The sequence below is a fragment of the Diabrotica undecimpunctata genome, chromosome 3, assembly GCF_040954645.1.
Source record: "Diabrotica undecimpunctata isolate CICGRU chromosome 3, icDiaUnde3, whole genome shotgun sequence".
Taxonomy (NCBI): Eukaryota; Metazoa; Arthropoda; class Insecta; order Coleoptera; family Chrysomelidae; genus Diabrotica; species Diabrotica undecimpunctata.
This window is the reverse complement of record NC_092805.1, coordinates 118,514,419-118,540,621: the sequence shown is the minus strand read 5'-3', so window position 1 is coordinate 118,540,621 and position 26,203 is coordinate 118,514,419. Positions and strand designations below refer to the sequence as shown.

Sequence of the window (26,203 nt, the reverse complement as noted above, 5' to 3'; positions counted from 1 at the left end):
TGTATCCATTTACAGACCAATTTAGTAATTGAGTTTTATTGGAAATGTGCTATTTATTGTTTGCAAAATTAACAACACACCCGACAAAAGAGTAATGGAAATAGGAAAATATATTTATTGCTTTAACTCTATGAAAGATGGTATATGCAGTACAAAAAATTAGAGAGTTTTAAATTTTCATTAATGCATTGTAATGTGTTCTAAATATTGTGTAATTTTTATAAAGTTGGAAATAACAAAAGATAAAGAGATAACTATTCAATTGCATTTGCGAGGTTGCACTTTTTCATTTTTTATGTTCTGATAATAATTGATAAGTATCTACCAGAATTTTTTGACCCGATACAGGAATAATATAAAGCAATGCCATGTATGGTATTGGAATTTTCAGATCGTTTTTAGATGTTTCGTGTTTTTTGCACTGAAACCAACTCCTGTTTAGGTGCATAAATGGATGGATGGATTGATGTGGACTGTGGACAATAGTTCTCTTGAATGTTTAGCCGGTTTAAGATATTCTTGTATCCTCTTCATTGATTCGAAGATAGACCTGCTGTAATGTTTCGCTAACGGTTTAACACTTCGTTCGGTCACATTTTAAATCATCATCATCATCATCATCAACCTGTATGCGTCCATTGATGGACATAGGTCTCCCTCAGCTATTTCCATCTGTATTTCTCTTGCGCGGTTTGCATCCAGTTATTGCTAAAGCGCTTCAGGTCGTCAGTCCATCTAGTTGGTGGGCGTCCTCTGCTCCGTATTGCTTCTTGTCTTGATCTCCACTCGACAATACGTTTTGTCCATCGGTTGTCTGATACTCTGACGACGTGTCCTGCCCAATTCGATTTTAACGACGCGATTTTTTCGATGACGTCGGTTGTTTTTGTTCTACGACGTATTTCTTCATTTGGGATTCGGTCTCTTAGAGAGACACCCAACATCTGGCGCTCCATAGCCCTCTGAGTCACGCGAATCTTATTCACTACCTTTTTTGTGAGTGTTTCCGCTCCATAAGTGAGTACAGGTAACACACATTGGTCAAAGATTTTCCTTTTGATGTATATGGGTAGATCCGATTCAAATATATAGTTTAAGTTTAAGTTACCAAACGCTACCAAGCTAATCCTATGCGACGTGGGAGCACACATGTCTGGTTATCTCTGCCCAACCGAATTTCATGTCCTAAGTACTTATACGATGTAGTCTGCACAATCCCTTCCATCAACAGCAATATTTCGATTTAGCACCAGATTAGTCATTATTTGCGCATTGTTCATATTAATCTTTAGTCCGACCTCCAAGGAAGCGTGATATAATTTTTCAAACATTATTATTGCATCATCCATACGATCGACTATAAGGACGATGTCATCTGCAAATCTCAAATTACTGAGCTTCTCTCCATTTATGTTGATACCATGCTCGTTTAGATGTGCTTTCTTATGTATGTTCTAAAAGCGTCGTGAATAGCTTTGGAAAAACGGTGTCTCCTTACCGTACTTCTCGCTGTATACAGAATTTATTTGTTTCTTGTTCAGATAGGCTTACGCTAGCTGTGGTATTTTGGTTGATATATTTGATTATGTTAGTGTAGCGATGGTCTATTCGGTATTCTTATTCGATTTCTTATGGTATCGAATGCTTTTTCGTAGTCGACAAATACCAGTGCCAATGGTTTGTTGTATTCTGCAGATTTCTCTATCAGGTTCTTTATCACTAGTACGTGGTCGTTAGTGCTGTATCCCGATCTAAATCCAGCTTGTTCTCTAGGATGATAGAGGTCTAATTTAGTCTGTTTTTGATAATTATGTATTGTAAAAAGTTTATATATGTGTGAAAGCAAACTGATAGTACGGTAGTTTTTAGATCTGTTATGTCTCCTTGCTTGTGTAATAAAATAATAACTGCATTATTCCATGGAGAAGAAGTTTTTCCTCGGTAGATGCATTCGGTGAAAAGCTTGGCCAAAGCCTGGATTTTATTTCCACCTAGTTTGATCGCTTCGATCACTACTCCGTCATCGCTATTGAATTTGTTATTTTTCATTTCTAAAAGTGGCCTTTTTATTTTCATATGGAGTTATTTCTGGCATTAATTCTGATCCCTGGTTTGTGATGTGGGCAGGGGCTGATCTTGCCATTCGTCGGTGCTCTCATACATTTCGCGATAAAAGGATTCGACAACCTCAAGGATATTGGTTTTATCAGTAGTAATGTTTCCATCTTTGTTTTTTATTTTGTACATATTTTTGTTACCTATGTTGTTCGTATTTCGCCTCAAAACTTTTAAACTTTTGTTTTCTTGAATTATTTTAGTTATTTCTCTTGTGTTGTTTTCTCTTACATCTTTTCGGATTAACCGGTGGATATCTTTATTTAATTTCTTCATTGTTGTGTAGTTGGAGCCGTCAGCTGTCTTCTTTTACCTATTAGCTCTTTGGTATTTTGTTTTGGTGTTTAGTTTTTCTTTATGGGTCAGAACGGTCGGGCAGCATTCACTTTCTGTTTCTTTTAGAGCTTTCGTTGTGCCATCATTTGCTCGATCTATATCATCTATTTTATCTTGCAAGTCTTATATATGTCTGGTTAGTATATCTTCATGCAGGTCGTTGTTTTCTGGGGGAATCCATTTCTTTTTTCTTGTTTTTAGAATCATCTTTGCTCTTTTTATTTTAAATATAAGATGAAAAATATTTAACTTTTGGTACCTACTCGTTGAATGTTATGACGGTTGGCTTTTTTTGGATATATAGATCGTTTGATGCCACTTAGAGTATATCAGCTATGTATCAACGCGTTTTCTAGATGTTTCAATTTCTCCCCTAAATATTGAGGTTTATACTCATTAAGATCTACTGATGGCTTTATGACTGCTCTTTTATTCTTTAGGGTGGTGATGTATACATCTCCATCGAGTTGTTGTACAACTTCGTACGTATTAAGTAAGTGTTTTTCGTTGACTTTTTGCTCGAATAATGCATCTAAAATGCAATATATACGATGTTCTATATTTGTATGGTAACGTTAACCTCCATAAAGACTTAAATGTAGAAACCGTCACTGAGTTAATAAAAAACCAACTAAGAGCCATGAAAAAAGGCTTCATAAGCACATAAATCCAGAGGTACAACTTTAAGACACTCCTAACGTGACTAGATGACTGAACGAACAAAACCAATTGATCTGACAGAGTGAGTGTTAAACTAAAGTGCGAAAATTTGCGGTATAAGGTGTGTATCTTCAGAGGATAGAAAGTCTCAAAATTTTTTAAGTTCCGAAATCAACATTGAAAGATTATGTCAAACAGGTGGATACAACTCTAGAAAGACGCTGGTTAGATTGAAAGAAAACCAGTACTTTCTAAATAATGTGGAAGCCAATTATGTCTACAAGTAGATCGTATATTTTATGGAATAGAAACTACGGAAGTGAAATATGTACATCCCTTAAAAAACTCAAGGACTCTCAAAAATTAGAATAAAAGGATTCAACCCTAGATGTCAAGTTAAAAAAAAATTAGTTTTACAAAAATGTATAGCATTGATGAAGCTGGTATAACAACGGTTTAGTCTAGGAGTACACGTGGTTCCATGAAAGAACAGAAATCGTTGTTGTTAGACGGAGCAGCGCCAGATACGATTGTAACTTGTCATCGATTAGGATGTATTCAGCTGCTTATTTTCTCTCAGTAGCTACAGAACTTCTCGGAGAATTCTAAGCAATTCTCGGAGAATAATTTTTTCGAACCATGAATTATGAATTATTCTAAACTTACCACTACTCTTTCTTTTCTTCCTATATGAAGATGTTTCTCCTATAATCGCATAAACGGCCGATTTTTTTCGTTAAAAAGCATGTTTCCCTAATAGCATCTGATTTAAAAGGTTCAGAAAAGAGTACTTCATAAACATTTTTTAGCATGCGTTTGGCACCGTCAGAGAGGTACTGAAAATGTCGTTTATGTTTTACTTGGCAGATTAGTAAATTTTTCCGATGATGAGGTTTCATTTTTTTCTTCAGAGTCATGGATATTGTCACACCACGGACGTCACAATTTAAAAGTAATATCTAAGTAATATTTTAAAATTTTACAAATAACACAAATATCAATCAGAACTAAACTCAATTCCGTACACACTATTAAACTTAACTAGATGCCGTCTTGTTACTATAGTATTCTCGTAAAATCTGTTTTCATCAGATGATCGATATAAACTACTTAACCCATATAAAGATTCCTATATATCCCAAAGTGTGTGTAATAATTATAGACGCCTTCTACATTTTGTTTTAAGACCGCCAGATAATCGCCGCCTACAGAAATTTTTGAGATTCAAGCGGCAATTATACCAGATTCGATCTTAATTTTTCTTTTTTTTTTGTTCTATAACACATGTATGGGCTTACCCTATAGCTTACTCTTATTTTATCTATTAACTAATGCACTACAACTAACATGCAATAACATCACAGCACTATACTCTACTTTTTACACTAAACTGTTTTACATTTACACTAACTCAAATGGTTTTGTCCTTATGAGCCTCCTTTTAGTTCCGTGTTGTCAAGAAGCTGGATTGTTTCGATATTCACATGACTGTGCAGCCTCTGCTTGTGACTTTCTGCTGTTCTCTTGATTAGTTCGGTCACAGTTTCCATACCCAGGTCCTGGTGGTCTGGTGGAGGTTGCTGTTACGGATATACCAAGGGGCATCAACAATGTTCCTCAGTACTTTGTTTTGAAATCCCTGGATAATATGTAGATTACTAGCTTTGGTACAGCCCCAGAGTTGGCACCCATATACCCATACTGTCCTCAGTACTTGCTTGTAAATGGATAAATTATTATGAATAGTACTTGCTTGTAAATGGATAATTTATTACGAATGGATAATGTTGAATTTTTTCCTATCAGCCAATACAATTTTTTGTATCTAATATCAAGCTCCCCTCTTTTCTTTTTGACATGGAATTTCCAGTGCTGCCTCTAGTTTACAGTGATGCCCAAGTATTTTGCTTATGTTGCATAAGGAACTTTCGTATCATTTATTCTAACAGAGATTCTGCAGATTTAGTCTCATTCAATTTTATTCGCTATTTTCTGGTCCAGGTATGTATTGTATTTATTGATAGTTGCAACTTATCCGTCACTTCGTCCCTAGTGCCTCCTATCGCTAGTATAGCTGTATCATCCGCGAAGTTGGCAATAGTGTTTTGTTCTAGCTCTGGAGTGTCACACGTATATCTTAATATAATTACTCAATTATTCCATATTGCAGAAGATTGAGAAGCCTTCGCAATAGTGATCGTCAACGTTGGATAATTCTGATATGGCACGCGAAGAAGAAGAATATTTTAATATAAACGACATTGATAATATCCATACTATCACTATTCTATTTGTTTATTACTGTGCCCTCAATTGCTATCGGTAAATTTTTATTACATTTAATATTTATGAATTAATTTAATCACAACTCAATACATTTTTGCGCATTCTGATCGAAGTAAGTGATGACTATACCAAAAAAATATCAAATATTCAAAGCGGGAAATACATAAGCTGCTAGTATTTGAAAGGAATATTCTTAGAATGATATTTGGACCCCAAAGAGATGAATTGACAGGAAAGTGGAGAAGAAGCCGCAATTCTGAATTGGTGACTGACTCTCTATGGTACTGAAAACATCGTCAGACATATAAAAGCTAACCAGATAAGATGAACAGGTCATGTGATACGATCAGGAAGACATAGTGCTAAAGACAATGTTTTTTTAGAGAGAAGATGGTAGAAGATCAGTAGGCGATCCCAGAAAAAGATGGAAGGATGATGTTGAAGCTGATTTATCTAGGATTGGGGTGCAACAATGGAAAATGGAAGCGCAAGATCGTAGAAGATGGAGGACTATAGTGGATGCGGCGAAGACTCACCCCGAGTTGTAAATCCAGTCAAGAAGAAGAAGAAGAAAACGAAAAGTAACAGCTGCTGAGCTACCGCCGCAGACAAAGTAACAGCCATGATGTGTAAAATAATAAGCGAAAAAGTTGCTCCAGCACTACATAAAAAAGTACAGCAGTTGAATCGGATAATATTCCTGGGGAAGTATGACCAATGTTAGGATAAACAGAATCAAACTATCTACCAGATTCCTTTAGTAGAATTAGGTAAATGAAGTAACTGTCATGGAAACGGAGAATCATCAAATTAGGTTGTATATACAAAAATAAAGGGGATGTATAGCAATGTTTTTAAATTAAACGGTCATAAAACTTCTTAGTCACACCATGAAAACATGGTGAGGGACTTAGACAAAAGGGGATTAATATTGGTATTTAATTAGGGAAACCAACATTCACATGAAAAAGGTAAAAAAAAATGATGACACAATTTTTTATTAAAAAATTATTTTTAAGGTTTTATTTACTAACAACTTTGTTTTGTATCTGGTAAAATAGTCTGGACCACCGAAGAAAAACATCATTTTGTATTATTAATATGTCACATTTTTATAATATACGACAACTATTTAGTTTATATAACACAATAACTCAAAAAGAATTAAAAAATACGATCCCATGATTATTTCGTACCCCAAATAGGTAGCAGTCGATTTATTCAAGCATATATTTGTTAAAATCATAAATTATTTAAATTGTCGTAAAATATTTACATTGTTATCAAGGTTTTTGTGTTTCGTGACCGGAGCATCATAATCTCTACTGAAAATAATGCCGGAAAGCATGCAAACACGAGATTTATCGGATCGAGTGAATGTTTGGTACAGAAAACAGTTCATCCGAAACTCATGAACATAAAAAATACTATATAAAAATAGACACGTAAACAAACTTGTTAAACTGATAGACGCTGTTTTTGTTTTTCGCTGGGAAATAATTTACAAGGAGTTACTAACATGTATCATGTATGGATTAATTAGATTAAGGTATTTGTTTATGCAACACTAATACATTTAAGATCTACCGATGACTTAGTATTCGTAAGCAACAATACAGAGGAACTACTCTGCATTTTGATGCAATAACACTACTAAGCGCCTCATCCAATGTGTTGATCAAAATCATATTGTATAGATTGAAGCCGGAACTAGATAAAAAACTGGTAAGTAACCAAGCAGCCTCCCGTGCCAAACTCGTCATCATTGATCACATTTGCACCCTTAGAATTATCTAAGAATAAGCAAATGAATGGAATAAAGATATAGATGTGAGTTTTATCGACTTTGAAAATGCCTTCGACCGTGTAAATAGGATACAGATGTGGAATATTCCAAAATTATATGGCATACCCCTAAAAATCATAAACTTTATTAACACTTTGTCTACTGTGTGTACCATTTCTGGTACAGTTGATGTTTACCAGAAACTGCGTGTACCAAATTTTTTCACATGAAGTGGTAATGTTTCAAGCTGTGTGTACGCTTGGTGAACACAATTCTAATGCTTTTATATGTGCATCTAGGCTCCTACAGTTTACGGCTAAATTCTGGAGAAGCAGTTTGAGACTTATTCAACAGATGGCCGTACTATGACCCATTTTTTAAAATTCTGGCAGAGCAGTTTGAGACTCCCTCAGCAAATGGCATATTACTGACGTGCAGGCTTGACTCACTGAGATTCGTGTTCTTCCTCTAATTTAGAAATTAACAGTGATGGGCAAGAGTCAAAATTTGAATCTGATCTAGAATCTCTCAACAACGATTCTGAACCTGAAATTTTTTTAAATAATACTAATAATAATCCTAATGTCATTTGGAATAATTATGCAGTAAAGACATTTACTTTCACGGAAAATTCAGGACTCTCCCAAAATTATTTTGCACAGAGGAAAGGAGATCATCCGATTCATTTTTATAAACTATTTATTGACAACGAAGTCTTATCATTTTTTGCCGAAGAAACCAACAAATACGCTGAACAGAAAATAATATTAGGAATTACAAATGAAACATCAAAAACAAAATTATTGGGACAATGGAGAAACACAAATCAATCAGAAATATTTTATTTCTTAGGTCTTCTAATTTGGATGGGGTTGAATCGTAAACCCACTTTGAAAGATTATTTTAGCACCAATATGCTGTACAAAAATAAAATTGGAAAATTTGGTCACATGTCCAGGATAAGGTTTGCGCTCTTTTTGTCCAATTTGCATTTCTCAAACAACGATGATGATAGGCTTAAAAAATTCCTTCCCTTGCAAAATTTGCTAATCAAGAAGTTCCAATCAGCATATGTTCCTGACAAGAATGTGTGTATAGATGAGATGATGATTCCTTTTCGAGGATGACTGAGCTTTCGTCAATATATACTGGGGAAGCGGCACAAATACGGTGTAATAAGTTGTGTGGAGTGAAAGGTTACACATAAATTTTAAAATTTATACAGGAAAAGAGCAAACACCTAATGAAAAGCCAATTGGTATAAAAGTGGTGCTGCAGCTTATGGAACCACTTTTACATTCAGGTCGCGTTCTGTGCACAGATAATTATTACACTAGCGTGAATTTAGCGCACGAACTTCTGAACAAAAATACACATTTAATAGGCACACTGAGAAAAAACAGGAAGCATAATCCGAAAGTAGTAAGTAAGGCTAAATTAAAAAGGGGTGAATTAGTCATGAGACAGAGCAAAAGTAAAGTCATAATTGGAAAATGGAAAGACAAAAGAGATGTCATGTTTCTCACTACGGAGGCTGTGCCTGAAATAGTGGATGTGCCAACAAAAAGGGGTGTGGTTAGAAAGCCTTCCACAATCGTGCGATATAATAATGTGAAATCATTTATAAACGTCTCTGATCCAAAAGCATCACATTCGTCAGCAGTGCGAAGAGAATTAAATGGTATAGGAAAGTCTCAATAGAAGTTTTGGTTCATACATCTATTATAAATGCACATACTGCATACGAGGCTATATATCAAACAAAAAAATAAGTGTCACTAAATTTAGAGAAGAAATAGCCTCAGAAATTTTTTGTGATTAAAATCTTCAGATTGAAAATTTGGAGGATCGTCGCGTTAACCAAGAAAGAAATCACAAACTTTCCGAAGTGGAACAGAGAGGTCGTTGTACAAAATGTTATATATAAAATTAATAGTTATAGAAATGAAAGTAACTTTGCTATAAAAGGAACAAAACGTGTTAAAACATCTTGTCTAGCATGCTGTGAGAAGTTCTTGTGTACCAATTGTTTTTTTGCCACTGGTTACTGTCAAGCAAAAAAATGAACATTGTGTCCAAAAATGGTACACGCAGTTTCTAAGAAGATAACTACGCGTTTATTTTTGTCACAAACTGTGTGTACCATTTTTTGACACGGCCTTTATACATGATTTTTTTTTCAAAAAAATACCTAAATGTTTGTGTTTACATGTTTTTAGTATTAAATATTGTGAATTTCACCAAAATATAGTTTCAGTTTCTGACAAAAAACTTTAAATTTATAGCCAGCAGCCAAAGTGTTAAACTCTTCTACGAAAGATACAAAGCCTAACTGGAACACGCAGGTAAAGTAACAGAAGAAATAGCCACAGAAAGTTGAGTTAAACAGGGTTATGTACTATCCCCTACCTATTCCTTATTATGATAGATTCGGTAATGAGAAAAGTAACTGACGACCGAATAAGCATTAGATGGAACCTATTCAAACAGTAAGAAGATCTTGAATTTGCGGATGACATCTGCCAGCTAACTGAACACCGAAGTCATATGCGAATAAAAATTGACAAGTTGGCACAGTACTCCGACACGAGATCGAACTCCGAATAAGCACAGAGAAAACCAAACTCTTAAAAAACAATAACCAACCAAATAATAAAATAATGACAAACGGTAAGGAAATAGAGGTAGACAAGTTCAGATATTTTGGATCAATCATGAAAAGGAACAGGGGTGTTGTAAACTTCAATATATTTTAAAAATCATCATAGAATATCACTGAATGTGATTGCAATACCATATAATTCAATGTTTTGATTTAAATTGGCATGAAACAAATATTACGTGTTTTATTATTATCAAGTTTAAATTTGCATATAGTATAAATAAAAACCGGTAGAAACCACTTTTTCAAACGGTTAGTGTTACAGGTTATCAGTATATTTTTATTTACATTTTATCGTATCAGTTGCCACTGAATTAAAAATTTAAAATAGTGCTTCAAGGATTACTTTAGACAGTGTACATATACTGAATTATATTGTTTTCCATATAAATTTGGAACGATTATAAATGTCTGAAGTCATGTAATTATAGTATAAATTTAAGGTGACATAATTATAATCTATCTACACATGAAATACGGAAAGCTAATAAATAAAAGTAAACCTCAAATTACTACACAAAATCACTACACCATTAGAAAAAATAAAAGCCTATCATTAAAAAGAGCTAAAAATAAAATACGCAGACATCTATTTGCAAATACCTACAGCATCATGGATACCAAGATCTTTCCTTTTTTATGAAAGGAGAGACCTTGACAAACAAATATTGGGAAACAATTGGATTCTTTGTGTTTCTCTCTTTTTAACTATCCAAGATTACGTATTGTATATCATACCTGGTCTTCGTTGTAGGTATTATAGAATTAACTTCCAAGTTTATTGAAATGTTTCTATCACTCGCCTGTTTTCACTTCATCTACTCCGTCTTTAACTTTTACATTACTTACTTTTATGAATATTTGTCACAAACATTTTACCATCCAAAGTTACCTATAGTTAGTCTTGTTTATGGTAGTAACTTCATCTTAAAATATTCAGGACACGATTATTCAAAGATCAAGTTCGAGCTCGTATGCGGCAGAAACATATCGAGTGCCTTAGATGGACATCCAGGTCTCTAAAGAGACCACCTCAAGTAATTAATGAAGCTCTGCCCTTCGATAATACTTAGACCAACAGCGTGAAGATTAAATAGTTGGGTAAATGTAGTAGCAACTGGACTATTGTTCAAGGCTGCTACAGGAACCAAGAAACAATAGTAGTTCATGTAATCCTACCAGGAAGTCGGTGACAAATGAATAAGTACTTACGAACCGCAAAGGAGAATCGTTTCCAAAGTTGTAAATCTCTGTTGTGTACCTATGTTAAACATGGAGTTTAAATAGAATCTGAAGGGAAAAGTCTGAATTCTATTTTCGTATTTTTAAATATGTACACAGTTCTCTGTAAATTGACCTGTTCTTAGAGTTTACACTTTTTTCATACTTTGGGGTGCTTTGGGTAAATATTCAAAGATAAAGGCCGCTTTTAACAAAAGGTACTGGTGCCACTACGCCCTTTTTCTCCGAAACATTTTGGCCAAAATAATGATAATATAAAGTATAAATGGTCAATATAAAAATATAATTTTTGGTTTATAATGTCATAATTTATTAATTATTATTTAAATGGGATTTAAATTAAATTCACTAATGTTTATATTTTGAGAACGATTTCAAAAGTGGAAATTGAAACGTCAATAAACATATTTTAACCTTTAATTGTGGCTTATTCCCATTTAAATCGTACTTAATTTAAAATGCCACAAGAAAATAGCTTCAGAACAATGTCATAATTTATAGCAACGCAAGCGGTTTTTGATAATGACAGTAATAATAATTGTGTACGGGACCTATTAGAAACTATTCAAACTTTACGTTTCTATATTTGTGTCTCCGATTGTACCTATATTTTAAAGTTATTCCGCGCGTACAGCCTATCTTTTTCCTTCCGAGTGCGTTTTCACTTCATTGTTCGCGCAGGCAGTTAGAATTTCAGACTTTCAGCTATTTTTGGTGAACTGTAAGATTTGATTTCACGTACAGTGCGTCTGTGTATCCGATTATATGTATTTCGCCCTAATAGGGCTCTTCAGAGACGGATATTCACAGTCGCTCTGAACGTGAAAATAAATCTTTTCTGTCTTAAGAAGCAACTCTAGCATGGCTTCGTATACATCTGATATTAAAATCCGTAAACTAATTTTCGAAACCAAATCAGACCATTCTTGGTTAATATTTATTGTTCCTTTTTTGTAGCAAACATATTTACTTCCTATTATCGTAATGCAGCTTGAGCCAGGCAAATTACTATCAGGCAACTAAGACAAAAGCAACGCGTATAGTACTTGCTCGATGTATGAAAGTATGCTTATCTAAAAATAAATGTTGCAAACGGTCTGCTTGAGACATCAGGCCGCACTTCCTTTTATATCTCCAATTGGAGCTCTATACGTACGATACTTCCTGTTTCCTATAAAAATCCATTTGGTCTGTTCTGATCCCATGGGATCAGAATGGAAAAAATGTTGACACTAGTAAGGTCATGTCACGAAATCTTTCAAATTTCTTCCAATTGTTAAAGGGAAACTGATATGCTCAACGGACTAGGTCTAACAGAAATACTCCCAATGAAACAGTTATCAAAAAGAGCAAAGATGCAACTTCTAACCCAAAAGATTGATTGTAGAAATAGAGTAATAAAACTTATCAATGAAGCTCCTTGTGCTCCTTTGGGCTGATTAAGACCTCTTTAACCTTAAGACTTTTCTGAAGAAAAACGGACAGAAAAGTTATTAAGGCTGAGAAATTTCTTAAATCCAAATGTTTTTTTAGCGTACTTTCCAGAGACAAGTTAGTATATGAAAATTATATTATTCCGTCGTGGTGAGCAAAATAAAGGAGACTGTAGCTATGAACAATTTTATTCCAAGCAGGCCACCGAAGGACCTTATATGAGTCGACTGCGGCAATCACTTCTAGGATGAGGTCCAAGGGTTAAATTTTAGAGTGTAGGCGTAAAATTTCAGGCCAATGCTTTTTAATGCATTTATTTTTATCGAATCCTGAGAAAACTAATAAATATTTTAAAAAAATTTAAACGCAGAATGAAAAATTACATTTTTACAGAAGGCCGAAAGTCCCTTAGAATAAACAAAAACGTTTTTTTTTCCATATTGAATTCTATACATTACCACAGTTGCATTCCCCTTGTCTGCTGGTAGGATGATTATGGAGTCGTCATTTTTTAAAGTTCTTATAGACTTTAGTTCCTCTTTGCTTATGTTTAAATTAAATTATTGAGAACGATTTCCGAAGTGGAAATTGAAACGTCAATAAACAAAAACGTTCTTTTGAATGAGATATTTTAAATCAAAAATCACACTTAATTTTCTCTTCTTTTTCACCCCCTGTAACTTACTAAAATAAACATTATAGAAGTTTTCAGGGACTTTAGATCCTCGATAATAATGTAATCTTTCATTCTACGTTTAAATTTTTCAAAAATACTTACAAGTTTTCCCAGGATTCGAAAAAAATTAACGCATTTAAAAAGCATTGCCCCGAAATTTTGCGCCTGAGCTCTTAAGGGATGGTAAGCGAATTTTGGACATAACATATACCTACTCAAATTGGAACCTGTATCTTTTGTAGTTCTGACGATTGTAGCCATGAGAATTCCTTAAATTCCCCATAAAAAAGTTGCTTTTATCTAGAGAATAGAGGTGAAATTTACCAAAAGGAGAGGATTTGGTACAAAGATTTAATCTAAGCTCCACATAAAATAATGTCTTCTATAAAGTATAAAGAAGAAGGGAATAATTATATTGATACAAATATACCATTCAAATAAAAAAATACAAATATTGAAATACAATTTCTTACAGTATTTTCTTTTCTCATAATAATCTAAGTGTTTATTTGCGTCTGCTCATTTTGCAAAATATCTAATTAGATAATAAAAGTTCATGGACAATACATTATAGCCAAAACAATTTGAGTATGGTAATTGTTGTGTGTAAAATTAATTTTTCCCTCAACACTTCTTTTTATTATTTTATATTTTATTATTTTTACTACTATTGCTATAGATTATGCTTACTATTGCTACTATTTTATTATTTTAATTAATTGACTTATGAATATAATTATAAAATATGAATTTAATTATATAATTTTTTATCCGGACTTTCCTATTAAGTTTATTTTCAAAAAAGAAATGTTTGGGCATTTAATAACCGATGCAATACTTAGGTTTGTTACATTATTGAAACAAAACTAGATTTGTAACACCTGTAAGGAGATAGTAATTTTGAAATTGCTACTTTTACCATTGACAACAGCAAAAAATATTTAATGGTCAGTTCAAGGCAACTACTGCATTATCATACGATAAAATCAACTATATTAACGAACATTATTGTTTTTAATCTACTGCTTGATGTTAATTTGGCAAAGTTCACCCTAGTTGTACTATGTTAACTTTAACCTAAATTAATTGGCTTAATCCCAAGGGAATTATTCACTTTGAAATAAATTAACGAAGGTTACTGCATTCAAAAACAAATTATATTTTTGTCACATCGGAAAAAACAGCTGCTATTAAGTGAATGATACTTTTGTTATTGAGGCTTGGGTCTAACAGTTACTAGTAATGTTAAAATATGCTTTCTGTTTTCTACTTTTACGGTCCTTGATATTGTTTATAGAATAGCAATAACAGTAAAAACTATAAATAATATTTTTCTCTCTCTATCTAGTTATTTCCTTAATGCAAGCTTTGCATCATCGATTTCTGGTCTGTTTTTAATTCCTCTTTGTCTTTGTCTTACATTGCTACATTTTCCATACAATATACAAAGCTGATTCCAACGTTAATAATAATATAAAAAATAATATCATAAAATAATATGTACTCCCCTGGGAAAAAACGTAAAAATCGATTTACCAAGAATCTGTACGCCGTAGAAAAAAAATATTTTGAACAAGAAACGTAGCTGCGATAATTTTGACCAAAATGTTTATTAGCACTTTTTCTGTAGAATGAACTGTTCTCTCAGAAACAAGGCTTGAAGAGACCGGCGATTTTGAATGTCAGTTACCCACGCGAAATTAATTTTTTAAATCAAATTTGTATCAACTCGATGGTAAAAATCGATACCCTTTGATCAGAGTGTCCTATCGACAGAAATCAAAATGCCTTGTAGAAAAAATTCTTCCTTGTTGTCTTCTCATTGTTACAAAAACTGCTTGACACACTGTTTGTGATTTTCTGTAAGTAGTCGCGGTACCCACGGCAAAACACACTTTATGATAGCACAATTTTTCTGTTAATATCTTATGAATTGTGGTGTAGGAGGTTTCAGGAATGCGGAAAGCGGTCGGAAAGGTCGTTAATGGTGAAATCCGTTCTTCAAGCAATATTCTTTCAACTTTTTCGATAATTTCGCATGAAACTGAAGGTCTTCCGCTCCATCTTCATCCTTAATTTCCGTTCGGCCTTCACTGAATTTTCTACACCATTTGCGAACATGTTGAATAGATATGCACTTTTCTCTATAAACTTCGATTAATTGACGATGAAGGGCAATGAGTAAAACCCATTTTGCATTTAAAAAACGGATCACAGCACGAATTTCGCATCTGGTGATAACAGCAATCGGGAGCACCATCTTCTAAGGCTGCTAGGCCGGCACTGAGCAATTTATTTGATTAAAAAGGCGTATCTGATCTGCGGAGTACCTTCGATAATATTTCGACGTGTACTAAAAATGGAATTTCAATCATAAATTAAATAAGTTAAATTCATCTCTAAACAGATCGATGGAATGAATAAGTAATCAGGGAGTACACATTACGATAGTAACTGGAGCACATACGATCAACGACACATACAACACTATGTTGTATCTCCTATATTTTACGAATTACTTAACGCAAATACATACCTTTAAATAAAGCCATGGGCCCCTCATGTTGGACGATATGCTTGAGACATTGGACTATGCTGAGGGAATGCGCTGGGGTAAACGAATAACCTGAAAGAGCTACAACTTGAGGGCGGTTATATTGACATGTTGTCCATAACCTACGCCTCTGATCGGGAACGGTCCTACACGTCGTTTTCGGCTGACTAGTTTCGCCGGGGACGTTGGGAAGGTCACGGACAACAACGAAACCATTTTTTGAAGATTGCTGACGGGTTTTCACTACTTCCAAGGGACAGGTCACGATGGCACCGGTTGTTCCCGCCACCCTGAAACAAAGAATGATCTGATACAAATCGGGGGAATAAGGAAACAAAAATAGTGCAAGTTATGATGTTTAACGTTCAAGAATAAAGTAAGTGTCATAGATGGCTATTTATTTTTGGCCTCAAATGAATCATACAATGTATATTTCGTCTTATATCTTCTAAAGCAAATTGTATTATTATAACAATTATCATATAATTGTAATATTGTAATATAATAATTGTAATATATATATATATATATATATATATATATATATATATGTATTATTATATCTATACACCCTCACCGATAAGGAAAACAACTAATTAAACATAATGCAGGTGGATGACTCATATGCCTGTGCAGAATTATATCCCGATAGCATAAAGGAGGCCTTATACTCCAGAGAAATAAGCAAAATTTAAAGAGGTTCAGGACATCTCAATATTTGACGACTTTTCCGTTAATATATAATTATAGTAAACAAAACATACGTTTTCTGCAGAAATTTCGGCGTGATTTTTTAATTATTTTCAATTTACTGCGAAAAATGCGTTTTTTGTATAAAACTGTCAGCTTTTCAAGTATGAAAAAGTATTTCGTCTACAAATAATACTTTAAAAGCTATTCTAATTGTTTAGGAGTCAAAAATAACAGTAATTTTGCAAAACGATTTTTGGTTATAGAAATGATTTTTTTTTTAACTTTCTTTGGTGCATATTAACAGCAAAAGTCTTCACCTTTAATTTCCTAGCAGTAAAACTACCATATCTTCATTATTTTTTGTCTTATATATTGAAGTAATATCTACTGGTAGACCAACATACTAGCCTACCGATAAGAACAAACTTCCAGACCTGATAGATTTCTTTATTTACAAAAATATCTCAGCTAACTATCTGGATATCAATGACGGCTGGAACATGAACTATGATCACTCACAGATAATTTTAACTATGAGTAATACAGTGATCAAAAAGAGTTCAATCCAATATTGACTAATAAAAAAAATTACCTAGAAGAGCTTCAAAATAAACCTTGAACACAAAATTAATCTTGCTGTGCCATTGAGAAACACGAGGCAACTTGATGACGAATTAGAAAATTTTATAAAAAAATATCCAACAGGTAGCTTCGAAAAATACTCCCACAATAACTTCTAGAACAAAAGGGAAGAACTATCCAAAAGAAATCAGAACACTCGTAATAGAAAAAAGAAAGTTAAGAAAAACATGGCATCAATACAGAGCTGCACGAGACAAAACTAGTCTAAATAATGCTACACAAAAAATAAAAAGGGAGATATAGAATATAAAAAATTCAACAATTGATTCCTTTTTAAGTAATTTAACAGCTGACCAGAACACAGATTATTCGTTATGGAAGGCAACAAAAAGATTATTATATTATAAATTATTCATTATCCTCCTATTAAGTTAGTTAGTGGAAAGTAGCCGAAGTCATTAAGATCGCCAAACCAGGTAAACCTCTTAATAAAGTGACATCCTATCAACCAATATCACTCCTTCCGGTGATGTCAAAATTATTTGAAAAACTTCTATTGAACAGATTAAAACTAATAAAAGAAAGAAAAAATGTTATACCAAATCATCAATTTGGTTTCAGAAGTAAACATTCCACTATATATCCAGTTCACATAATAACGAATATAGTAGAAAAAACATTAGAAGAATAGAAAGTCTGCTCTACAATCTTCTTGGACGTACCACAGGCGTTTGATAAAGTCTGGCATGAGGGTTTAAACTATAAACTAAGAACGTTCATGCCAAAACAGTATTCAGGAATCTTAGAATCATACATTGCGAATAGATATTTCAGAGTAAAACAAGAAAAAGTGTACACCGATTTAAGGGAGATCAAAGCTGGCATGCCACAAGGGAGCGTATTAGGTCCGATCCTGTACCTATTGTATACGTGTGACATTCCAGAGCTAGAACAAAACACTATTGCACATTCGCGGATGATACAGCCATACTAGCGATAAGAGACACTAGTGAAAGAGCGACTGATAAGTTGCAACTATCAGTAAATGCAATACACACCTGGACCAGAAACTGGCGAATAAAATTAAATGAGACTAAATCTGCACACATTAATTTTACAAATAAAAAAAATAGAAAATTTCTCAATTAATATAAATGATACCCAAGTTCCTTCCTTCCTGGGGCCTTCCTGTACCAAAGCTAGTAACCTAAATATTATCCAGAGAATTCGAAACAAAGTACTGAGGAACATTGTTGATGCTCCTCGGTATATCCGTAACAGCAACCTCCACCAGGACCTGGGTATGGAAACTGTGACCGTAAGTAATCAAGAGAACAGCAGCAAGTCACGAGCAGAGGCTGCATAGCCATGTGAATGTCGAGGCAATCCAGCTTCTTGACAACACTGAACTAAAGAGAAGACTGATAAAGACAAAACCATTTTAGTTTAGTGTAAATCTGTAACAGTTTAGTGTAAAAACAGAGTATAGTGTTGTGATGTTATCGCATGTGAGTTTAGTGCATTAGTTGATACACTCGCGATCATAAAATCCGGGTCACCTTAAAAATTTTAAATTTATTGAATATTTTTGCATCTGGTGCAGTAATCACCTTTTTTAAGGCTAATGTGATTTTTATTTGTCACCAATGGTTGTTTTGAAAGAAAAAATAACGGCTTTTTATTGTTTTTATTGAAAAAGCAGAAAACAACCCAAATTGTCGATAAAACAGACATACGAAAAGTGGTAAAACAGTGAAATTTCAATGACTAATATCGTGTATTGCCTCCCCTTGCTCTAATAACCTCTTGCAGACGACGGGGCATACTCTCAATTTTTCTCCGGATTACATGTTGTGGTATGTTATTCCACTCTCTCACTAACAGATCCTTAAGCTCCTGTGCGTTGTTAGGAGGTGGTGTATGGGTTTAAATACGTTTTTTCAAATCGTGCCAGAGATGTTCGATGGGATTCAGGTCCGGAGACCTAGCTGGCCGGGGTAATCTCGTAATTCCAACACGTCTAAGTATTGCATACTGATCCTGGCAACGTGCGGTCGCGCGTTGTCCTGCACAAAAACGGCGTCTTCTCCAAGCCCTGCCATGGTGGGCATAACATGTTTTTCCAGAATCTCCGTAATGTACCTTCGTGCAGTTAAGGACCCATTTTCGATGAAGGGTAATTCTTTGCGGAAGTCGGAAGATACACATCTCCAAGTCATGGACGAGCCTTTACCAAATCACATTCTTGGAGCAATGCAAAATTGTGAAAATCGTTCACCGGTTCTCCTCCAAACTCTTACACATCCATCGGATCCAGTTAGGCAGAAACGGGATTCATCAGAGAATAACACTTTGCTCCAATCATTAATTCCCCAATGCGCGTATTGTCGAGCAAAAGCTAGTCGTGCAACTCGATGCACCCGGCGAAGTGGGGATCCTGTAGCCATTACCCGAGAACATAGTCCAGAAGAACAAAGTCTTCTCCTGACTGTTGCAACGCTAACATTGCAATTTCGTACTTCCTGTAGACGATTTCGATGCATAACCGCAGTTGAGATCCGGTTTTGTAAAGCCTGAAACATAAGGAAACGGTCATCTCGTGCCGTGGTCGTTCTTCTTAGAAAGGCTTACGCCAACAGTTCTTGCGACTAGCCGTTGAGTATGACTGTCTTCCACAAGCGCAACAATGCGTGCCATTTCAACAACAGTCCAAGGCATTTTTGGCAAACAATAAACAATAATAAACACTAATAATGGCACTAATACACACTAATGGTGGCAATAATAAACGTTTGTTTGTTGCGTTTGAACAGAATGTCGAATCACAAATGAGACATTTAAAACAAGCGGCAGTTACAGGTACCGTTCATTTTAGGAAGTGTATAGTTTTCCGCGAAATCGGCATTATTGGAATTCTTTGTTACAAAGGAAACCACTAAGGCGACCACAATTCTCAGAAACATGCATTAGTTTATATTTGTGTTATTATTATTTACGATAAAGCTCGTTAAAAATGAAATAACGGTGATTTTCAAGGTGACCCGGATTTTATGATCGCGAGTGTAGATAAAATAAGAGTAAGCCATAGGGTAAGCCCTTAGATTTAAGCATTTGCTGTATTTTAAGTTAGGTCAGAAAATAACTAATAATTGGTCATTTGTGACCAGATAGCAGTATACAAACACCGTATAGGTGTTATACAAAATATATATATATATATATATATATATATATATATATATATATATTAAACAATTAACGATTTTGCCTTCTTTTGCTGTTTTTAGAGCAACAAATTAATTTGAACAAAAATGAAAACAAAATTTTCGCACAAATCATACAGATTTTTTAAAGATACCTTACTATTGTGATGTCCTGAGAAAATCTTAATGCTTTGAACTTTAACGAAGGGGTATACTCAAGGAAGAATACTATCATCAACGCTACGGACGATTGTTAATATTTAGCCGTAGTAGCCAAGGAATAAATATAGGGAGAATTTCCTGGTACCATTTAGTCATCAAAAGTTTTGCTCCTATAGAAGTCAAGAAAGAAATAAATAAACTCAGCTCAAGAAAGGCCACAGGTTATGATTTAATCTCGGCACAAGTACTAAAACAACTTCCTCGCAAGACCATTACTATACTAACAGATATATTTAACCGCATCCTAAGCTTGCGGAAAAGATCCCAATGAAGTAACATCTTATTGACCCATCAGCCTACTCCCAACCGTAAGTAAAGTTTTTGAAAGTTGCTGCTACAAAGGATATACGCAGATCATGAATTCCTAACATTACTAACATCAGTTTGGTTTTCGGGAAAACCACCCCACTACCCAACAAGTCCATCGAATGATAAATGAAATATCAAAGAGTCTTGAAGAAAAGAAATACTGCAATGCTATATTCCTAGACATCTCACAAGCTTTCGACAAAGTTTGGCTCATAGGTCTTCTTTACAAAGTAAAAATAGCACTATGCAGTAACTATTTCCTCCTACTCAAACAGGGTAGTGTTCTCGGACCGCTGCTTTTCACACTCTACAGAGCCAATATACCAGAGACTAATAATACTAGAATCGCTTTCTTTGATGAAAAGGTAGAAATACTAGCTGTAAATGAAGATCCCATACAAACCTCACAAAACCTGCAACATCATCTGGACATACTCAGTCATTGATAAATAAAATGGCGAACAAAACTAAACATCCAACCAACTCTGTCGTACTGCTGGAGACTGATTTGTTTGTCTGCCGTCAAATCGCGCCGCGCCCATTTAGTCGAATGGTGCAAATACACGATCAAATTACATTCAATTTTGTAGCATTCGACAAAATCGTACTGCGGCGTTGGAACGTGAGTGGCGAGCTTTACAAGACAAAATCATGCAAAACATTGATTCTGAAAGCTCTTCCTCCGAGCATATCCAGAATCAGAACAGAACATAGATAGAGTTCCTTGAAGCAACATCCAATGTTTCTGCTGATGTACAGACAGCGTATCCAACTGAAAACGCAGTATCCACATCAGCGTCTAATAAGAATTTTAATATTATTTGTGTTCTTATCATGTATAGTTGATACTTAATAACAGTTTGTATATATAATATATATTTTTCCTTAAAATTGTTAGATACACTAAATAAAATAATGAAATACCCCTATACCAATTTTCACTCCGTAACATTCATAAGAAAATGGGGAGTACCACACTTAAGATTAAGATGTATTCCAAAAATCACGTAACCTCTAAGGTTATGTTAGACATTTGAACATATTTTTATCTTTTATAAGGATAAACAAATTCGAGGAATAAACTATTTATATAACTACAGAAAATAACTTTCAAATCGTCAAAATATGAGATAAAGCAATTTTAACAATATACAGTGTAGATAATATACAGGCAAATGGAATAAACTATTATTATGAAGTATGAATTTAAAAAACTTGTATTATATCCTGCTGGAAACCGAGTCTAAGCCTGAATAAAAGCCTGGGTAATCAGTCTATTATCTTCCAAGAGAAAATCTATGCTATAGAAATGTGCCTACAGGAACTAATCACAAGGAACTGCAGGGACAAATCTATAAAAATTACTCCTGATAGTCAGGCGACATCAAAGGTACTGGAATCGAATCTTATTGACTCCAAGTTAGTTTGGACTGTCTTCAGAATCTGATTCGGATCGGAGAAAGCAACAAAGTAAATTTCGTATGTAAAACTGCACTCATTATAAAACAAGACATGTTCTAATCGAATCACAATTGTTGTATAACATTTCCATTATTTGATCACAGAAATAACTTCTTAGACCAAAATCGTCTTTCACGAGACTCCGAGTTGGTATAATTTTAATGTGTATACAATTGATGAATGGCTAACATGCATTGTTGAAGCTGCTTTCCAACGAACTGTGTGAATTTTTTTCATACCGAACTATCGCATCAGATTTGGTATCATTATTTGGTTTAGTGAAAGTTCATTTTTATCTGTTCTACATGTCTTCTGTTATCGGAAGCACATACAGAATTGTGAAATAGGAGAGCAACTTCGACCTGTGTTTATAAACAAACCAATCCTTCCCTTTTAGAAAATTATGGGTTACAATACACACTCCAAAGGTGTTAGTAAAATCTAAAATTTATCTGTTTTGGGTTCTTTAAAATATGTACTTTTAATAAAATAAAAAAATTATTCAATTTTGCTGTTCCACACTGTATATTAAAATACGATTTATAAACTTAATATTAGAAGCAATCTGCGACATAATACAACTACTTGCGACATAATATAATGCAGCTAGAGGATAAAAATATTTAACTGGTTCAAGATCAAGGCGACACCTTCGGATTGTAGAAAAAGGTTAAAGAACTTTATAATTAATAAAAAAAAAAACAGAAAACAAATGTATGCTCACAACTGATTCCTAAAGTTAAAGAAGGAGTTGGTTAGTTATTGTTGGAGGTAGGTCGATTTTACAAAACTAAATTAAATAAATTAAATAAATGACACGGCACTCCTCTTCTGTAAAAGTGGTTTTCGTTAAATTGGATGGAACTTTGCAGAGAGGTAGCTTTGGTCATGCTGATCAAAAGTTATGATTGGGCCTAGACTGACAGTTTTCTGTCAGTATTGGCCGAAGAAAAATACGACAGTTTTCTATATAAACGTATGCCTGCAAGCCGCGAATGCTTCCTTTTTCGAGATACGGGGTGTTGAAATGTTTCTTACAAACTATCGATTTATTTATTGCCCTGAAACATGTTGAGATATGCAAATTAAATTTGGTGAGTTTTCAGAGTTGGTTATTGAGCATTTTTGACATAAAATTCTTTTTTTATATATGAGGCTCCGTTTTTATGCAAAAAAATAGTACATCTTAATGCGCATTTGCCATGGCTTTAATACATTCTGAAGAACTATTTTCTCTTCTTCTTATGGTGCCCTATCCGATTAATGGATGTTGGCGACAATTCTGGCATACTCCTCTCGGTCTTGTGTGACTCTAAAGAGTGCATGGGCATCGAGGTTTGTCCAATCCCTTATGTTTTTAAGCCATGAGTATTTCTTTCTTCCGATGCCCCGTTTTCCTTCTATCTTCCCTTTCATAATAAGCTTTAAGAACTGGTACTTGTAATTTCGAAATATATGACCCAGATAAGCAGTTTTTCTTCTTTTTATTATTGGCAGCAATTCTCGTTCTCTGCCCATTCGATTTAATACTTCGACATTTGTGTGCGATCTGTCCAGGGAATTTTAAGTAGTCTTGTAAATACATACCCACATTTTAAAGGCCTCCAATCAGTTCATCACATTGGCCTTTATGGTCCAGGTTTTTACACCATACACTAGTATGGAGTAAATGTAACATTTTACAAAGCGATATCGAAGCGATAAGTTAAGGCTGTTGTTGCTTAGCAAGGTTCTCATATTAGTAAATGCTGTTCTGGCTTGCTCAATCCTGCTACGTATCCCTATGTCTGAATCTAGATCTTCAGTTATTAAACTAGCGAGATATCTGAACTCGGGGACCTTTTGGATGTTCTTATTGTTTACTCTCATATTTAATTGCATATTTCGTGTTCTGCTAACCACCATTACCTTCGTCTTGTCTATATTAATTTTCAAGCCCAGTCGTTCTCCTTCAGTGTTTATTCTATTTATTAGTCTTATTATCTATTAGTCTATTATCTATTAGTAGTTAAGTTAGTCATTGTAGCGCTTCTTGGCTATCAGCTATTATGACTGTATCATCAGCATAGCGAAGATTACTAATAGTCTGTCCGTTGATTTTGATTGCATCTTCAGTGTCACTTATGGCTCTATCGAAAATCGTTTCATAGTAAAGATTAAAAAGGAGGGGTGACAGCACACAACCCTGTCGTACACCTTTTTCGATTGAGAAATATGATGTAGATTCCAGTCCTACTCTCACAGATGCCACTTGATTCATATAAAGGTTCTTTATGATTTTAAGGTCATTCTCATCTATCGAACGTTCCTGGAGCAATCTTACTAATTCTGAATGATTAACACAATCCAACGCTTTATGGTCATCTATAAAGCATAGGAAGACATATTTTTGCTGATCTCTGCATTTCTGAAGTAGGACAGTTAAGCTATAAAGTGCTTCTCTTGTGCCAAATCCTTGTCTGAAACCGAACTGTGTGGAGCTAATGTCTCTTTCACATCTGTTAATACAATAATAATCATACAATACAATAACATTAAACCAGAACAATATCAGAAAGTACCACTAATATAATTTTAAATACGTAACACAAGATACAACACTTAGCCTCATTGGTTGTCGTAGTCGTGCAAATATTCCTAGTACCTATATTCGTAGTACCTAGTACCCATCATCCAATTGTTTGATGCTGAGATTCAGATGCCCTATAATGAATTTGTGGGACAGTACATTTTCAAATTCATGATTTTGAATTCATGCATCCATAGAAGTCATGGATGCATTAAAAAACGAGGACTGACCGATGTTGGCAAGCTCAAGGGAAACAAAAAGGAAATACCTATGCAGTTCCTTCCAAGTCGGAGCACAGCTAAAGGATCTTTCATTTATGGTTTTACAAATGACTACACTATAATTTCCTACGTTAAAAAAAGGAAAGGCAATTGTATTAATATCATCAATGCACCATACCGAATGTGAAATCATAGAATCTGGTAAACCCGAAATCATTTGCTTGTATAATAAAAAAAAGGCGGTGTGGATGCACTAGATCAAAAACGTCCCACATATTCTACTAACCGGCAAACTAGGCGATGGCCAATGACTACACACTAACACACATTTTACATGGATGTTATAAAATCAACCAAGCCATAGAGAGAAAATCCTTTTACACAATTCTTGCAAGATAACTTGCAGAACCATATCTCAATATAAGACTGTTCAATTTTCGATTACCTATGGAGCTTCGCATGGGTATCAGTAGAATATTAAAGAAAGCTTTACCTGAAGCAGAGGGGAGAATTAAATAATCGGAACCAGAAACGAAAGAGGTATGGTATCTGTGATCGAAAGAATGACAAAAAAACAAAAATGTGCAGCAAATGTTCCTGGCCCATGTGCGGCGACTGCAGGGCATGTCTGCAAGAATTGCATTGAGATAAATGTTACTTTTACGTAAATAGTTCGCAGTTTTGTTGATAATAATATATTTTAATTACGAGAGTTTATATATTTTAGTTCTTTGTTCTTTATAGGAAACGAAAAAATCAAGAAAGAAATAGTCAGAAAAGCTTGAAAAATAAGTTGTTACATTTTTTTAGCATTTGTCATTATTAATGAAAAATAAATGGAAATGGGGCTTACATGGTTTTATTCCAGCTTAAATAATTACAAATTATAAGGAAATAAAAAATCTTTATTAATTTCACAAAAAACTCAAAAAAAATGGGGTCCGGTAGACTCCACGATGCGTTAACGGCAGAATATACCACGACGCCAGTTGAGGGTTAAGATAAGACGAATCTGCACTTGATAAACTAGAGCTAGTCGAGGGTAAAACAATTAACTCCCAACGTTAGTTGAAGTTTTACTGTTACAGTTTTAACAAAAAATGATAACCCATTGTCATTCATAAACAAGGAATTTTACAAGATTGAAGAAAGGAGACAATGTAACACCATAAGCAATCCAGAAATGCTCACA

General features: G+C 34.2%; 1 protein-coding gene across 1 annotated transcript in view; it reads right to left on the bottom strand.

The window, feature by feature from the left end:
- Rim2 (replication in mitochondria 2) overlaps window positions 1–26,203 on the bottom strand; it is a 103,541-nt gene that overhangs the window by 35,343 nt on the left and 41,995 nt on the right. The window contains exon 2 of the mRNA XM_072526734.1: window positions 15,734–16,041. Coding sequence (XP_072382835.1) covers window positions 15,734–16,041 — 308 coding nt within the window. The remainder of the gene's footprint in view (window positions 1–15,733; window positions 16,042–26,203) is intronic.